Source organism: Rissa tridactyla, chromosome 2 (genome assembly GCF_028500815.1).
Source record: "Rissa tridactyla isolate bRisTri1 chromosome 2, bRisTri1.patW.cur.20221130, whole genome shotgun sequence".
Taxonomy (NCBI): domain Eukaryota; kingdom Metazoa; phylum Chordata; class Aves; order Charadriiformes; family Laridae; genus Rissa; species Rissa tridactyla.
The window spans coordinates 37,538,097-37,555,418 of NC_071467.1; the positions used below are offsets into that span (position 1 = coordinate 37,538,097).

Here is a 17,322-nt window from a genome sequence, read left to right on the forward strand (position 1 = left end):
CCATTTTGACAGAGCCAAATATGAGCCAGGCCCTTGATTAGACTCATTCCCCCTTGTTCTTTTGTTCTGCTTTCTGCAACGTGCCTGGGAGTGCATTACCACAGTCCACTCTCCATACATCTGTCCAGAGTTCTCCATCATTTGACTAACTCACTTTTTACACAATGTCTGTTTTCTGCACGGTTGACATGACACAGTAGGACCACTGAAAATGGAATGCAGCCAATACAGAAGAGAGAAATCTAAGGAAAACACTGCGGCTTCAGAGGTTTTAGAATACCTAACCACTGGTGTCTTATGTACTTACGAATATACATTTTGTACATCTGTCTGGTGCTGTGTCATAGTCAGATAGATGACAGTGGCCTCTACTCACATGACAGTCGTATTATGTCACCACTGTGACTACCATCAAATGCCTATGAGCCAGGAAAAAAGATTATTCCACTGCTCACAATGCCTTCATTACACAAGATGCCTACAGTAGTTGAAGTTAAGAACAATTTGGCCCATTCTAAGGTTTATTCCAGCTACTCTAGCCATTTTCTCCCTTTCTTTTCTCCCTAGGATAACGTCTAATAATTAATAAAAACAGGTTGCTGGAGCTAGTTAAACTTGCAACAACTTGCAGCATCAATCTTGCTAAAAGCTTTCAGTCCTTTAAGTGAAAATGAAAAGCACCTAAAAATTTGCCCTTTTTTCCATTCCACGTTCTTCCTGACACTGTACACTGCACCACCAGCATATGAATAAGTAAACCCTGAATGCTGTGTCTATCCTTGTTATGCTGATTTCTTTTCTAGACGTTTTATGGATCAAAGTAGCACTTTCATACTCTACTTAATAGAAATGTAATTTACATTACATAGTCATGCTTTGCCTCATTTTATCACCTTGCTTTCCTTTTTGAATCGTGTTAGACTAGTACACCATAGTTTCAGTGACCTAATTTATTTTCCTCCTTTCAACTATCTAAGCAGCCACAGTGAAAACAGTAAATGGAGAATCAGAGAGAGCTCTATTGAGAACACCAGGACGTTTATTTGGCACCTTATTTCAAAAGCTTCAATAAATTCAGATGAAGTATTCTGTTCTTAAAAAAGTTTTTATAGGTTGTTTTTTTAATATATAAACCTTAGAATCTTAACTGATTTCCAATTTGTATTCTCTCATAAATAACAGAAGAGATTGACAGTGACATTAGTGTACACAGAAATATTTTCAGGACAGGTAGGTATTGAAATCTGCACTAAATGAACTTAGAGGATTATTTTATGGTGTAGTCCAAGTGTCATCCACTTTTTATACACATCAGTGGCTACCAACTTGACACACTTGAGCTTCCTTTATGTGGAGACCAGGAGAAGGGAAAGACTGGAGGACAGCTGAATCTCACCTTTGCATTGGGTTGAGATGTGGTTGCAGTATGGAACCCCTACCAGGGAGCACAACAACATCTGTGTATCCATTTATTTAAGCATGGTTTAAAAAGCTCAGCATTTCTAATTTCTGGTACGAATTTTGAGGGAACCTCTGTAGTGAGAAATACTTTTGGGTGAGGAGAAATGTGTTTATTTTTATGACTTAGAGTTGTTGTTTCCTCTATTTTATTAATTATAACCTGTGTTCATTGTAGCAATACTACATGCAAGAAGAGTATACCCCAGACACATCATAGAAAAAAGTGTTTTAATATTAACCTTGAGGGTCAAAATCTGTTATGAATTATTAGATCATCTTCATTCAAGTCTGATTTTGTATCTCTAACACTTAGCTGTCTCCCATTATTGATGTTTAAAGTGACTGAAAGACATTGTTGAGAATTTCGAGCAAATTTAACAATGTTATGACAAGTCTCGCTATCTGTGAGAGCTCCACTACACAAAGCTTAAGTAAAGCACCAACCCATGGAATATTGGGATTATGTGAAAATCTCACCTATTTAAAAAGAAAATATTCTTTTAGTCTTAGTATTTGCAGTTAAAAAACCCAAACAAACAACAACAAAAAAAACCCAGCAGCTTGGAAAACATTTACTAAGTGTTGAGAGAATCAAAAGCCAGAAAATTAATAACCTTCCCCTGCCTTCTTTCAAACTGTTTTAGAACGACATTATTTTAGTCAGTCTTCAACCGTGGCAAGAGGTAAAGGGTGTAACTCCTTATTTTGCATGGTCTGGTTCAGAAATATAGCTGAAATGGGTACAATCATATAAACTCATTTTAAACCTCTTTCTGCGTTATAGCATCCTGGCTACATAAACACAAATAGGGTCTTCCAGCAGCAGCAAATTCTAGAAGAGGCACATCATCAGTAGCCCCATTGTCAGAGCATTCAGGTAGGACGCCAGAGGTTCAGAAGTATGGCTGGTCTATATTTCTGTGTAAATTTGAACTTTCACTTCCCAGAGAAGCGTCCTAACAGACTTCGGAAAAACCCTGAAACTCACAGTGAATTCAGTGGTTTTTTCCTCTATAATTTTTTTTTAACCAAAGTAGAATTCTGTGAATTTCACTGAAATGCTAACATCCTAGCTCAACTTCTTTGTGAACATAAAATTCTTCACATTATTGAGAAGCTTTACAAACCGCACACTTTCAACCGCACACAGTTTCTGTGCCATGGTAGGGAGGTGAGTCAATTTAGAAATTTGTATTATATTAACTCCGCACTTTAGCCTTAAATTCTGTGAGTCACAACGCATCCCTTCTCATTTTCTTTCCTTACACAAGCAGTGCCAGTTGCTGCTTTTACATAGCTTCCATGGCCTAGAGACGCGGTCTGAATCATCAAGCGAGACTAAACACCAAACTCTGCAAGTCTGAAGTAAATGAGATGAAAAAGGAGGGAATCTATACGATAAATCTGTTTTAATTGCAGTAATTTTAGGAAATTTTTTTTTGCAATTATATCAGTGAACCCTGAAATTTTATTAGACTGTCAAACTGAAAGCTTCCATTTTGACTGACCTTGTCTGCCTGTATTTTCTCTACCTCTGTCTTGGCCTGAAGCCCTAAATACTGGCACAAAGCTAATAATAGCAGATATTTGACAAGAATCCATTTAAATGAAACACCCTTCCACAAAAGTGATTGTAATTCAGAGCAAACTGGTTTTCCAAACCCAAATGCTCAAGTAACTAAGCAACTAATTAACTGCATTACTTGGAGGAGGAGTTACATCAACCAACAATACTGATCAATGCTCCCTGACGAAGGCAGTTAGAGGTTACTGCAGCCAGAAAGAAATAATTTTTTAAAAAAATACTTACATAATGAGAAACAAAAATAAAGAAACATATGGTCCAACCAAACATGGTTGGACTTGATGATCCCAAGGGTCTTTTCCAACCTAAATGATTCTATGATTCTATACACATGCGTTCTCTGTTTTCTCTGTGTTCCTAACCTAAAACACAGATAAAACAGCAGGATTATGGGCTCTGTCCTACTCCCAAGAATGTTACCGATTGTCAGGAAATTAAAGCAAGGAAGAGCATATAGAATAATTTGCTATTGTGTTTTATGTTTCTCGTGACTTCTATGTAATGACATTATAACAGAATCCAACGCCAAGTTTCATCATCCTGTTCTAGATCCATGACATGTACCTGAAGGGTTAAATAGTTAACCCAAACCACTGATGGTTTGAATGCTGCCACAGCCTAGATAAGGAAGCTGTAGTATCAGCATATATTTCTGTGAAAGGAATTACAATGAACTTAACTATATTTATACCCGAAAAATAAGCATCACCTGGGAACATGGAACCGTGGCTCAGGTGAAATGGAACCAAATTCTGTCTAATGTTAAATGATTATCAGGTAGTCTTTGGTTGCTTATGGCCCAAGCCAAACAATACACTTAGAAACAAGTCACAGGAACATTTCAGGAATTATGTCATGTAAGGGATCATTCCTAAGAAGCAGGATTCCACAGAATGGTCCTGGCTACACTTATTTTCTTAACACAGAACTAGCCTTTATGTCCATTAAAAATCCTTAAGGGGCAAAACAAGAAACAGAAGTGTTCACTAAAGCCCATAGAGATGAAAAATTGTACCTCTGTAAATCTGTCCTGAAAGCCTGTTGAGCACTGCTGCACAAAGGAAGCATGTTAAGAGCTTCATTGTTTTATTATGTTTTATTTATTTATTTATTTTCAAAATAACTTTCAATTTCGAGAACGTTCAATTTAGCTGTCCTCATCAGAAACAGATGTTAAAGCAGATGCAGTATTGCAAAGGTGTCAGGTAATATATGCTATTGAATGTATATAACATAACGTCAAGTTTTACTTAAAAAAAACCCACATCATCTTCCAATTTCAAATCATAAACAATAAAGTATACATTAATAAAAAGAAAATTAACTCTTCTCTCAGACCGGGCCCTGAGGAAATTCACCAATGATGTTCCTCATCTCAATTTTCACACTGAATAATTACATTTAAAAACATGAATGTTTTTGAACAATAATCTATCACTATTTTAAAAAAAACAACATAGAAGTATCTCCTAAAAAATGTAAAAAATATATGATAACAGCCTCTAGCCCTAGCCCAAAACGTCTTCTTCCACACACAAACAGTATTTCATAGTTTTTTTCAACAAACAAAACCAAGTGGAGTTCTTCATAAGTATTCTTAAAGGTAAGGGTTCTAACGGAAGGGCCTTCTAATTGTATTTCTCATCACCTCTGAGCACAGTTAAGGAAATAGTAGGAAGGAAGACTTAGACACTGTTATACTCTTAATATGAACAACAAGAGAAAGCAAGATCAAGGGCAAAATGATAAGTAAAGGCCATCATTTTGAAATGGCAGCCCCACATGCACATGACTGCATGGGATCTATCAGTGATCAAGTCTTGTCTAACTGGCCTTTCCTGGAGAACGCAGAGGAGATATTTTATACGCACTTGAGTAAGAAAGGTTCGTGCCCTCATTCTACCAGGAGAAAGGAAAGATATTTAAAAAACTGTCTCCTATATTAGCCATTATTCCTGTGTCTTATATACCTTTTGATCCTATTTCCCTGATAGTAATGATTTTTGACACCAAGAACACAACCCAAGATTCTTGGCACTAGAAGTGTACTGCTGTTCACTGGTGAAATTAGGGAAGAGAAAGGTGTTTTGTTTCCTTTGGAACTTTGAAAAATTAGCTTGATTGCTCTTTCAGCATAGAGTTCATTATAGCTAAAACTAAAATTTATATTAACTGCATAATACATCAAAAGAAGCCAAAACAGAAGAGATCAGTGTTTGTTGCATTCAGCAAGGAAGTAAAGACTGATCTTTATGCCCTGTGCGTTCTTGATTGAATCTAGGGAGCAAAAACTATTCCTAAATATTCTCACAAATCACATCTGAGAATGTAGAATTCATGACTTCATGAACAAAAGGTATTTAAAGCGAAATGTTTCCAAAAGTATATAAAGTAACCCAACAGACTATATTGAGCAAAGATGGTATCAGGATCAAAAACATTTCCATGGCCTCATTAAGAGTCTCCTAAACTCAGTGAGATTTTTTTTCCATAGTTGATAGCCCATCCTGGATCAAGCTCTTAATGTACTGTACTTACGCATATAGCTTTCCATACCCGAACTTCCTCTGAATCCAACAGAACTGAAGTGTGTATGCCAGTACAGGGAGATGCAGGTCTCATTGCCTAAAATTATCACAATCATCTGTCTTTTTGTACTGTTCATTAGGCATATAGTAAATCTTACCTTATCAAGTTCATCAGAAATAGCAATGCCTGAAAACAAAACAGATGAAAAAAATATAAAATTTAGAAACATTCTTTCTATAAATGTCTTTTATTACAGTAAGTGAAAGTAAGGTTTAATCTGAGAAGTTTACATATTGTTCTCTGCACACTGCTGTACCATAAAATGTACCATACTTTGTTCCATTAGTGAAATTGCCTGGAAACAATATACTCTTAACTTTCCTCAGCTGCAGTATTATCAAAATGAGTTTTCAAAAAACTATAGAAATGGAAATAGCAGATGTGCCAGTAAAGTGACAACAAGCTTAAGTATACTTCTACTTGCTTTCTAAAATTAAACCATCAACATAATATTTACATATGGACACACTATTATGCAAATCTCACCATGACCCGCATGCATAACATCATGCTGCAATTACAGGGCAACACGGACATGACTCTTCTCTCTTTCTCCATCATTCTATGAAAACAGATGGAATTTAAAGAGAGGAAAATCTCAAAGTAAAATTTCACAATAGAATGCAAAACAGTTTTTCTAAACCATCTGAACAAGAACTTCTTTATTTGCTCTTGTCCTTTCTGCTGATGCCTGCCTGAGGCTTTCCTATGCTTGCTTCCATCATGTCATCTAGCTCTTTTGACTATCCTGTAGCTTATTAAATATGAACAGCTGGTCTCAGAATTTTTAACACATCTACACGCTTCAGTCATATCACATGGAGAGATCAAGTAATCGTACATTTAATGCTATCATGTTGAAAATTCAGCTGTATTGAAAGCAAAGCATTTCCCAGGTTCGTATGAGGTCTGATCAAAAACATTTCCAGGTTAGAACTTCAATTCAAAAACCAAAGGAAAGCATCTCCTGGTGGAGAAAATAAAGTGGAGAAGTACCCATGTATAGGAAGAACACACACTTGAAAGTTGTTTTCTAATTCATATCATGTTATCAAGCCAACTTCTTCCAAAGAATGCAAGAGATGATATGGCAAAATATGTAGTATCAGCTGAGCAGAGAGTTGTTCTTTCTAAAAATCACACTAAAGATTGCAGAATTACAAGCTTATTTCCATGACATTTTTATTTCTTACTATTTGGTATACCATAACTACATTAATTGCTTGGGTTTTTTACTGTGCTTTCAATCATTAACTCTATATGGCTAATTCTCAGTTTAGATGACTTCCTTATATCGATTCTTGGTTTTAAAAACAGTGAAGTGCTAGGAGAACTGCAATTATAATTTTCAGAGCTGATCAACACCTAAGAAATATGCCAGGAGTTAATGGAATATTTTCAGTCATTCAATAATTATAAAGTAGACTGTATTGAAAAAGATCTATTTTGCCTAATCCTTCTATTCCTCACAGCAATTAACCCATTTTAATAACTTCAGACTTTTATTTAGCCCAGACACCACACTTATGTCCATACAGTATAATCAGCAGGTTGCACCAACCTGAATCATTCAACAGGACTTTAATGTGTCATGAATTCCTTCAGTCCTCAATGGGCATTTACTAGAGAAACGATAACTGCGCTCTTGGAGGCAATAAAAACATTATTCAAGGTTTCTTTGTCTCAACTTTGAAAACCTGATTTCCATCAACCAGCTCTCCGTCACATTGGATGTATTTTGCATAACCAAGGTCAATCCATTTTGCAATGACAAATGTTCTTTCTAAATGGACAAACTACCTTTTCTCAGCAATTTCCCACAATGTTAAGACAGTTCATTTTGTTTTGATGTGGGTTTATTTCCTCAGACTGGAGGTTGGTCCCCTTTTCTTCTGCTTTCACAGATGCACTGTGAATGGGTCTTTGAAACCTGGGAGCAGACACAAAAGCAATTTTTCTTTGTACTGACCTACTTGTTAAAAATATTTATTTTCAAATATAGCAAAAGAAACTACTAAAGGTAACTCTGCCATTTCCAAGACTCCATTCTAAAAAGTGCCAAATGCTTTTACTATTCAACTGCCTGTTTTGCTAATCAAAGAGCAGTAAAGTACCAAATAGAAAATGGGAAAAACTGTACGTACAACTATAGGCCTTACACAAAAAGCTCCTAACTTCTCTCATCAAGTTACATATAAGCACATAAAATTGAAAAACATCCATAATCTAAAGGAGTGCTTTTAATAAAATGCTTTTTTAAATAAGTCCCATTGGTTCCCCAGAATCTACTCTAAATTTAGAGAAGACTAAGCTGAGTAATTGAATTGACCAGAATGCCTCAAATTTCTTCCTTACTAAATTGCAAACAGTAGCAAGACACCACAACGAACTGTATTTCTTAGATAAGCATGTAGAGAGATAGCAGTTTCTGAGGACATCTTGCCAAAATAAGTTAGAAAACTTTTTGCAATCAAAAATTAAACCTGCAAACTCTTTTTATCTCTCTCTCTCTCTGATGTGGTAACAAGAGAAAAGATAAAGGATTCTTGGGAAGAAATTTCTTAAGGAGCTTGTTACAGTAATCTTGGCATGATGATTCTTCTGGAGGCGGGATTTACCACACTGTCAGTTATACAGACCTTTATGTTATGGCTTCAGCTCCATTAACATTAGCAAAAGTCCATTAGTTCCTGATAATACAACTCCATTAGCAGACCCTGGAATAAATTAACCCATTAAAAGGTGTGTGTAAAAAAGCTTCTCGTTTTCTTCCAAGGCACTACTGCACACTTAGTGTGTGCCCACTCTTACCAATTTTCTTTTGCAGTTGCCAAACTGACAAAATATCACGGCTGAAGTTAAGAAGAGGGGCGCCTTGCACCCTGTGTGCAGTAGACAGAAAATCACAACAGTGAGGTGATTTTTGGGATGCAGATCTCAGGTGGAATAATATGGACTCCAATTTGGACAAAGTAGTCCCCCGAAAAATTAAACCCATTGCGTATATTACTGTAACATTCAAAAAACCCCAAAACACCTTAATCCAGAATCCTGACAGATAGTCATAACTATCAGAATTGTCATACAGGAGTATTTAGGGTTTCTGTTATTCTCTTAACCCTTAGCACACTCCTGGCTTTCTGGTAGGCAAATAGGTCATTGTCAGTTACTTTATTTTCAAGTAATACATGGACAATTTAAAAAAAACTTAATTTCTACAAAGTAATGGTAACAATGGTTGCTATCTCCAGTTCATGTAATTGCTAATATCCAGAGATCAGCATTTTTTAAAAAAAAAACAAAACAACAACCCTCTTTTCACTTATTTTGTATATTTGACAACACATAATTGGTTGTGCTCTCTGTACTCTTATAGTTATTTTCATTTTGTTTCGCTGTGGTTTTCATACAACGTCGAAAAGGAAAAAATAAATTTTATTTTTTATATATTCTCAATAGGAAAACATCATTGTAAAAATCACAGAGCACTAGAGACAAAGGGACAGCCCATTCCATAAAACTATTTTAAATGGAAACAGCTATGTTTAGGTTTCAGCAAAACATCCAAAAGTATAGCTAAAATGTCCACACACTAAAAGTTATTACCTAACAATTTAGCCACTTCCTCAAACTGTAGCCTTTTTCCATCACAACTGAATCCTCATCACCAGAAAAACTGACACACCTAGTTTGTTCAAGCTTGAATCCAATGGCTTTGTTAGAATATAAATTACTAGGAACTAGTTACTAGTTTCTGACTTTGCTCAGCTTCAGGCATTTAAAGCCTGACTCTGCATGATGGTGAAACATAGAGAATGGAAGTTTTAGGGCTGCTTCATCATTCCTCTGCCTCAAGTCACTGAGCAGTGGATAAGAAGGGTACTGCTGAAAAAGTTCTCCTCCATTTGTTGGGGAAGGTCTTCTGATGTCAAAGGCAAATCCTTCAGAAATAAAGGAATATGCTTTCCCCTTTCTCTCACAGCAGCTGTTTCTCACAGACAACATTTGCTATAGTTTTATATTATACTATGATTGACAACTATACAATAGTCTCCCTTTCTTACTTTTTTGCAATGAGAAAATGCAGTGTTCTGACTACTGGGGTGAGAGGTTTGCTTGCCACCATCAGCTAAGGCTCACAGACAAGATTTACAGTTAGATACCTAACTGCCAATTTCATGCCTTTAAAAATCCTCCCTTTTAAAAGTAATTAAAGGTGCTGAACTTTGATCAGGCACCACAATCACCCAGCCCACTCAGCTGCCTGGTGAATTGCACAGACAGATTCAGGGCGCTTGTTTCTGCTTTTGAGTGTAATGACCCTCTGTGCTGTAAGGGTGCTGGAACAATAAAGTAATTGGTCTGAACATGCTTTCACAGTCCTTCAGAAACGCTCCACAGCCACAGCTACTGCCATCTCTGATCAGCAACAAAGCTGGAGTGGGGCTGTCCATGCTAGCACAGCCGCTCTCAACTGGCACACTTTCAGCCTGTCAATCGCTTGGTTTTTGAACTGAACTGGAAAAACAAGGTAGTCGCTGATTGCAAGAAGGGTCTGGAACACTGCAATTAAGTGAAACATGACTGCCAGAAAATGTAATAACAACATAACTTATTAATACTTATTATACTTTAATTAATATTATCGTGCCTACATTAAGCAGATTGCCCCAAAACATATCTCACCATGTTACCCATGTACCTTATGGCTTTTTTATACCTAAAATACTAAACCAGTTGTTTGTCACACCTTTTTTAAAATTATAATGGATTATTAAATTGCCCATACATATACAAAACCATTCTTTACATGGTTGTCTTAGATTTCTGTTCCCAATCTTCTATCCCTTCGGCAATCTGCAGCAGCACAATGGTAGAATCATAGAATCACAGGGTTGGAAGGGACCTCTGGAGATCATCTAGTCCAACCCCCCTGCCAGAGCAGGGTCATCTTACAGCAGGTTGCACAGGAACGCGTCCAGGCGGGTTTTGAATGTCTCCAGAGACGGAGACTCCACCACCTCTCTGGGCAGCCTGTGCCAGTGCTCTGCCACCCTACAAGTAAAGAAGTTCCTCCTCATGTTTAGGTGGAACTTCCTATGCTCAAGTTTGTGACCATTACCTCTTGTCCTGTTGCCGGGCACCACTGAAAAGAGCCTGGCCCCATCCTCCTGACACCCACCCTTTAAGTATTTAGAAGTGTTGATAAGGTCCCCCCTCAGCTGTCTTTTTTCCAGACTGAAGAGACCCAAATCCCTCAGCCTTTCCTCATCCTGTTGTCCACCAGGACTCCCAGGTCTCTTTCCACCGAGCTGCTCTCCAGCAGGGCAGCTCCCAACCTGTACTGGTCCATGGGGTTATTCCTCCCCAGGTGCACCACCCTACACTTGCCCTTGTTGAATTTCACAAGGTTCCGCTTTGCCCAAATCTCCAGCCTGTCCAGGTCTCTCTGTATGGCAGCACAGCCTTCCGGTGTGTCAGCCACACCCCCCGAGCTTTGTGTCATCAGTGAACTTGCTGAGGGTGCACTCTATCCCCTCGTCCAGGTCATTGATGAATATATTGAAGAGGACTGGGCCCAGTACTGACCCCTGGGGAACACCACTCGTCACTGACCTCCAACTACACTCTGTGTCCCTAAGCACGACCCTCTGAGCTCTGTCTTGCAACCAGTTATCTCTCCACCCCACTGTCCATTCATCTAACCCACTCTTCCTAAGCTTCCCTATGAGGATGCTGTGGGAGACCCTGTCGAACGCCTTGCTGAAGTCAAGGTAGACCACATCCACCGCCCTCCCCTCATCTATCCATCCAGTCATGCCATCATAGAAGGCTATCAGATTAGTCAGACATGATTTCCCCTTGGTGAAGCCATGCTGAGTACTTCTGATAGCTCTCTTTTCCTCCACATGCCTTGAGATGATGCCCAGAACGAGCTGTTCCATCATCTTTCCAGGGATGGAGGTGAGGCTGACTGGCCTGTAGTTCCCCGGCTCCTCCTTCTTGCCTTTTTTGAAGACTGGAGTGACATGGGCTTTCCTCCAGTCCTCAGGCACCTCGCCTGTTCTCCAGGACCTTTCAAAGATGATGGAGAGCAGCCCGAAAATGACTTCCGCCAGTTCCTTCAGCACTCTCGGGTACATCCTATCAGGGCCCATGGACTTGTGAATATCTAATTGACCTAACTGATCCCTCACTGGATCCTCCTCAACCCAGGGGAAGTCGTCTTCTTTCCCTGTTACTTTCCCCAAAGCCTGGGACTCCTGAGGGCTGGGCCGAGCAGTAAAGACCGAAGCAAAGAAGGCATTCAGTAACTCCACCTTCTCCGCATCCTCCATCACCATGAATGAAGAAATAAAGATGATGATCATTACAGCATTATACCATCTTCTTTGATGAAAAAGACGCCTCCCAAAATGTATCTGCACCATGTTTTAACGAAATAAATTCCCTTTTGAGTCTAGAATGAGTATGTTCCACAGTAAAGAGAAGACTTCCTGCTTAGGACATTCTGCTCCGTTTCTAGTTTACCAGGAAATGAACTTTCTTTCAAAAGAAAAATGAACATGAGTTCCATGAGCCTTAAAAACGCCTAGCTCTTTCATATGCAGTTCTTAGCAGAAGAGTTTTATTTGTTGCTGCTCTCCTGCAACAAATACAACTAATCCAGTACCTAATGCCTCTCCACTCAGTGGTATTATTCCTCTTTGAAAAGTGATTTTTACACTTCAGTGCTCTCAATTCAACAGCATAAAATTAAATTTCAAAACAGTAGGCACCATATGAGTTCAGGTCTTTTTGAAATGGCAAGTCATAAAATCCCTGTCTGCTGCATTATTCCTGATGAACTTAAAAAGTTGCAATATCTTTATATGCTATATAAACCTGAAATTATAGAACAGGCGTTCTGATAAGAATGAAACTTCTCGAGGTATCTACCATTTTTGCTACCATTATGTGGGCAGCCTAGTAAACTCTAGACCTTGTGCCTGTTTGCACCATGTATTAAACACAAGATAAAACACAAGCTTCTATTTGTGGTCTTTAAATAATTATAGAAAGAGATAACACAAAACAAAAATGAGTTGAAATTTTGTAAAGACTTACATTTTTCTAAATGCACAATGAACATCTGACAAATCTAATGTGTACCTAGTCATAAGAAAATAAAATGCTATTACTTTAATGCTTGATAGACATATTATTCAGCTCAATGGGAGCAAACAGTTTATGCATTTTCCTAAACATCCAGAAGATGGCCACATAGCTCCCAATAGCCAGTTTTCCTACTCGCCAAACAAATCCTTCTGGATTTGACAGGTTTTGACATACAGAGTTTAGACATACTAAGACAACTCCAACGCAACTCTGATTAACTTGACAAAATTCATTTTCAGTCTAGGCCAGAGAACTTGTGGATGGCTGGACTGGCAACCTCACAGTGTGTCGTAAGTTCTGTAACAAACTCCAGGACAGAAACGGTGTTATCATTCTACCATTATTAATACTGCAGCTTTGAGCATGAACACAGGAATAACGCTTCATGTATCAACTGCCCAGGAGTTAATTGTCCCAACGCATTCTCCTACCCATTGTAAATCAGAGGAAGCATATGTTCCCTCACTGGTGGGACAGGCCATCTCAGATGTACTTGCATTTCCCATGGCAAAACCTTGTGCCATACTGCAGCGGGCAGCATACTAAACTCTAGACCTTGTGCCTGTTTGCACCATGTATTAAACACAAGATAAATTAAAATTATTTATTTCACACCATCCTTGGATTATAAAGAACATAAAATGGTTGCTCTGGCTGCAGCATACAAAGCATTTCCCCCAGAAAATACATACATAGGAGCTAAACCAGCTCAAGCATTTCTGTATAGGAATTTAAAAATAGATTTGTCATTGACTGTAATAATAGACATTCTTATATTATTTCCTTTACTTATATTGAGTCATTTTACAACTTTCAAAATTAGACATATTTCCTCCAGTAGTAACTCAGAGATTTTCTGCAAAGGCATGTTGGATTGAAACCTCAGAGGTCTTGCCAATGAGGGGCATATGTCCCTATATTATTAAACAACTATGTATCAAGTTTCTGTAGTGGTATCCATCTTGAATTAGGATAATTTTCCTCCCCATTATCTAGCCATATAAGAACAAGGCAAACAGTGTCATCTACAAGGTACCACACATTAACGTATCAGCACACTACACATCAGTATAGTCACTATCTAGGAAACATGAATTTTAAAAAAAATAAATAATTAATCCCCAGCAAAAGAATCTGTGCTTTAGACTTGCAGCATTTCTATATGCAAATTTCAGAGTTACTGCAATGGAGAATACAGGTTTCAGAATTAGGCTTGGTGAGTAATGAGATAGGCAGAGAGAGAAACAAAATACAAAGTACCCACCAAATATTATGTCCCAGAAACTCTCTTAGGCCTCTCAGAAGAGAATAATCAACACTGCAGAATCTTTCAGAACTCTTGTTTTTAGGGAAAGATATACATTACAGTTGGTTGGTTAAGGTTGGTAGCCCCCAACAGCCAGTAGCCAAGGACAGAGTCATAGCTCACCCTTCTACAACCTCCTAAATGCCAACCCTCTTCTGCTAAGAACTAGAAAGTACCATATCTAAGATGACAGTCCCACAACCCCCAGTTCTGCAATAGCATTAGGGAAACCTTTAGCAGGTCAAAAACTGTTGCAGAAAAGGACACTGTAACTCAAAAACAGACTTTAATCCTGGAACATAGAGTAGGCTAGATCAGAATGGCAAATACCTCCACAAAGGTAATTAAAAATTTAACATCTGTAGGAAAAAGATATTCATAACTGAAGTAACAGTGATCTCCTGGCCACATAAGCTCCCCTTTATAATTGAATAGCAATAATTATGTTCACATTCTTCCTGTTTCAATCTCAGAAAATATCATTATTTTGTATTATTACTCATACATGACACTAAAAGCAAGTGGATTTTATGAGCAAAGGCAGTATTGGATAACAGCTGCAGTACTGAGATAAAATTATCATCCTTAAAGGTTTGATTGAGCTTATCTAAAAATGTCAATCTCAAAATAAATCACAAACATTGATCTCACACAAGAATAACACGATTTTAAAGTTCAGCCTGAACAGAAGAAAGGAAAAATCCTCTACAGAATACCGATGACTAGTTTTGTGGTTCAATTTGCAGAACACATTTAGGGCTAAATGCTCAACTGATCATGGATAAGTCATTTTTACAGACTAAGGCCCGTTTCAGACCAACAACTGTGTATGATTGAAAAAAAATACTGAAGTATTATGTCTTAAAGCAATTCGTCTCATGAGGTGATTGATAAAAGTCTAGTTACATGTCATGCAGGTGTGCATTTGCAGTTATATAATCATTATCAGAAATGCCTAGTTTCAATGAGAAAATTCAGAGTCTCTGATAAATGTTACTGGCATTCCATTCAAGTACATCTTCCATAACCAGAATGTAAATCACTAATAGTATCTTACAGTGTAGATGCTTCTAAATGAAACTCCATTCTAATGTGTTTCAGAGACTGCTAAGTGCATTGAAGTAGTTCATGATGTATATATTAAACTTCTCACATCCCACATACTTGCAGGTTCATCTACAAAAACGAGGACATGATTTTAGTGGTTTGTTAACATATTCTGATCTTTTTTTGAACTAGTTCTACACGCATTATTATGAGAGATTTACTCTTGTTGCTTATCTTCTTCCTTGTAAAAGATAAACAGAACATACGCTTTTACATTTCACAACTTCATCTTTTTCTTAAAGAGGTAAGATCATGCTTGTCTTTCTTAAGCTATGCATAAACAATATCAAGTCATTCTAACATTATGAGAAATAACTGTTTGAGATACTCTGGAGGGACTCGGAGATCTTTCATTCTTGGAGACTGTCAAGAGCCATGGACATGGTCCTGGAGAACTGGCTCTAGGTGGCCCTACTTCAGCAGGTGGGTTGGACCAGATGACCTCCAGAGGTCCCTTGCAACCTCAACCATTCTGTGACTCTATGATTCTCTATGGTTTCCAGCAATATTTCCTACTAGATTGCAGATGGCTTTCTTAGTAATTATTTATTTATTGATTACTCCCCTTCAAATTAAGAAACAAAAGAGTACTTTTTTCCTATTGGTTATAACTAAATACCATTATTTCTGGGATTCCCTCCAACTAACTGAGTTCAACAGGTCCCCAAATAGCTTTGGTTAATGTTAACTTAATACCATTTTCTGACCCTAGTATGTCTACTGAATTCAAAGCATGATAAATTTGTTTCTTCCCCTCTGATCTGCAGTATAGACCTGGCCTTAACAAGTATTCAAACATTACTAACAAAAGGTTGGTTATCTCTGTTGAAAGCCTATGTGCAATTATGAAAAAGTACCTGTCTCACAGTAGGACATTTTAAGTGTCATCAAATGCTGTTACCATGTATAAATTGAAACATCCTATAAGCACACATTTTCAATATGCAATCTTATCCTTAACTGTTCATATAAAAGATATAAAGTAGTTCCCAAAGCAGGCAGACTTCCTATCTACTTTGCAGCAAGCTCTTGTTGATTTAGGCCTCATTTTTCCCACTCAAAACACTCATAATTCACTGTTTTCTATCTCTTGTTATCTATTTTTCCATCCTTAGAAGACTGGGGGTGAAGACAGATATATTCATGAGCAAGATCCTCAGCTATACAGGCTATTTCAATTCTCTTTAAAAGGCAAACAGGCCAGAAGGGGAAATACATTTGGAACAACAGGGAACTTCTCTTACTTATGATCAGCTGAGGGAGAAGGATGACTGCAATAAATATGAGAGACCCTGCAGTCAAAGAAAACTAAACATGCAGAAGGGAAATGCAGTATATTCCTGTACGTTACTTCATAAACCAAAATCTCCCCTAAATAGTTGACTTGACAGTTCAAAATCCACTTCAATGACACACAGCTGATTGGAGAAGGAAACAAAACCTAGGTTTCCCACATGAGGAGGCCTTTCAAAAATGGTGTATTTAAATCACCCTCTAAAGCACTTAGACCATCATTATGGCAATACTCTTCTCCAGTCTTTCAAACTTGTAAGATACTTTTAATGCTGAGTGTGAAGTCACTTTTGGTTTCTCAGATCTACTGCAGCACAGAATTACTCACACATTGTCTTGATGGGGCTCGGGAGGGGGGCTGCAAATATAAGGAATTTCACTTTTAATCACTAGGACTGAACATAGGAGAGACCAGTCATCCAAGTGCCTGAGCCTCACCTTCCAAAGCTTTCAGGAAGTACTAATTTTGTGTGAAATGCACAGGTTTTCAAAGCAGATATCTAGGACTGCATAGCGAATGAAGCAATAGAAACTAGAGTTTAGTTCACAGGCTGTGTCAGCTGCGTAGCAGGCAATGAAGTCCTGGAAGATCCCAAGCTTATCTTTAAAAATGGAAATGAATTCCAGGACTTGATGGAAAATTCATTTAGCTTCAAACATCTAGTTTTATGTGGCACTCTTCCCTGATGAAATACTGAAGAATGAAATGAGAGGGTGCTGTAAAAAACCATTGATAGTGCGTTGTGATCATTTGCGTACTCAACTATTTCTTGAGACAGGTGCCTGTCCCATACTGCTTTGAAACAAGATTAGTACCAAATGT

At 37.9% G+C, this 17,322-nt stretch overlaps 1 protein-coding gene across 3 annotated transcripts in view; it reads right to left on the minus strand.

Annotated features, from left to right (window-relative positions):
• C2H8orf34 (chromosome 2 C8orf34 homolog) overlaps positions 1–17,322 on the minus strand; it is a 187,511-nt gene that overhangs the window by 98,331 nt on the left and 71,858 nt on the right. For all 3 annotated transcript variants that reach the window (XM_054193000.1, XM_054193001.1, XM_054192999.1), the window contains one exon: positions 5,733–5,761. In XM_054193000.1, coding sequence (XP_054048975.1) covers positions 5,733–5,761 — 29 coding nt within the window. The remainder of the gene's footprint in view (positions 1–5,732; positions 5,762–17,322) is intronic.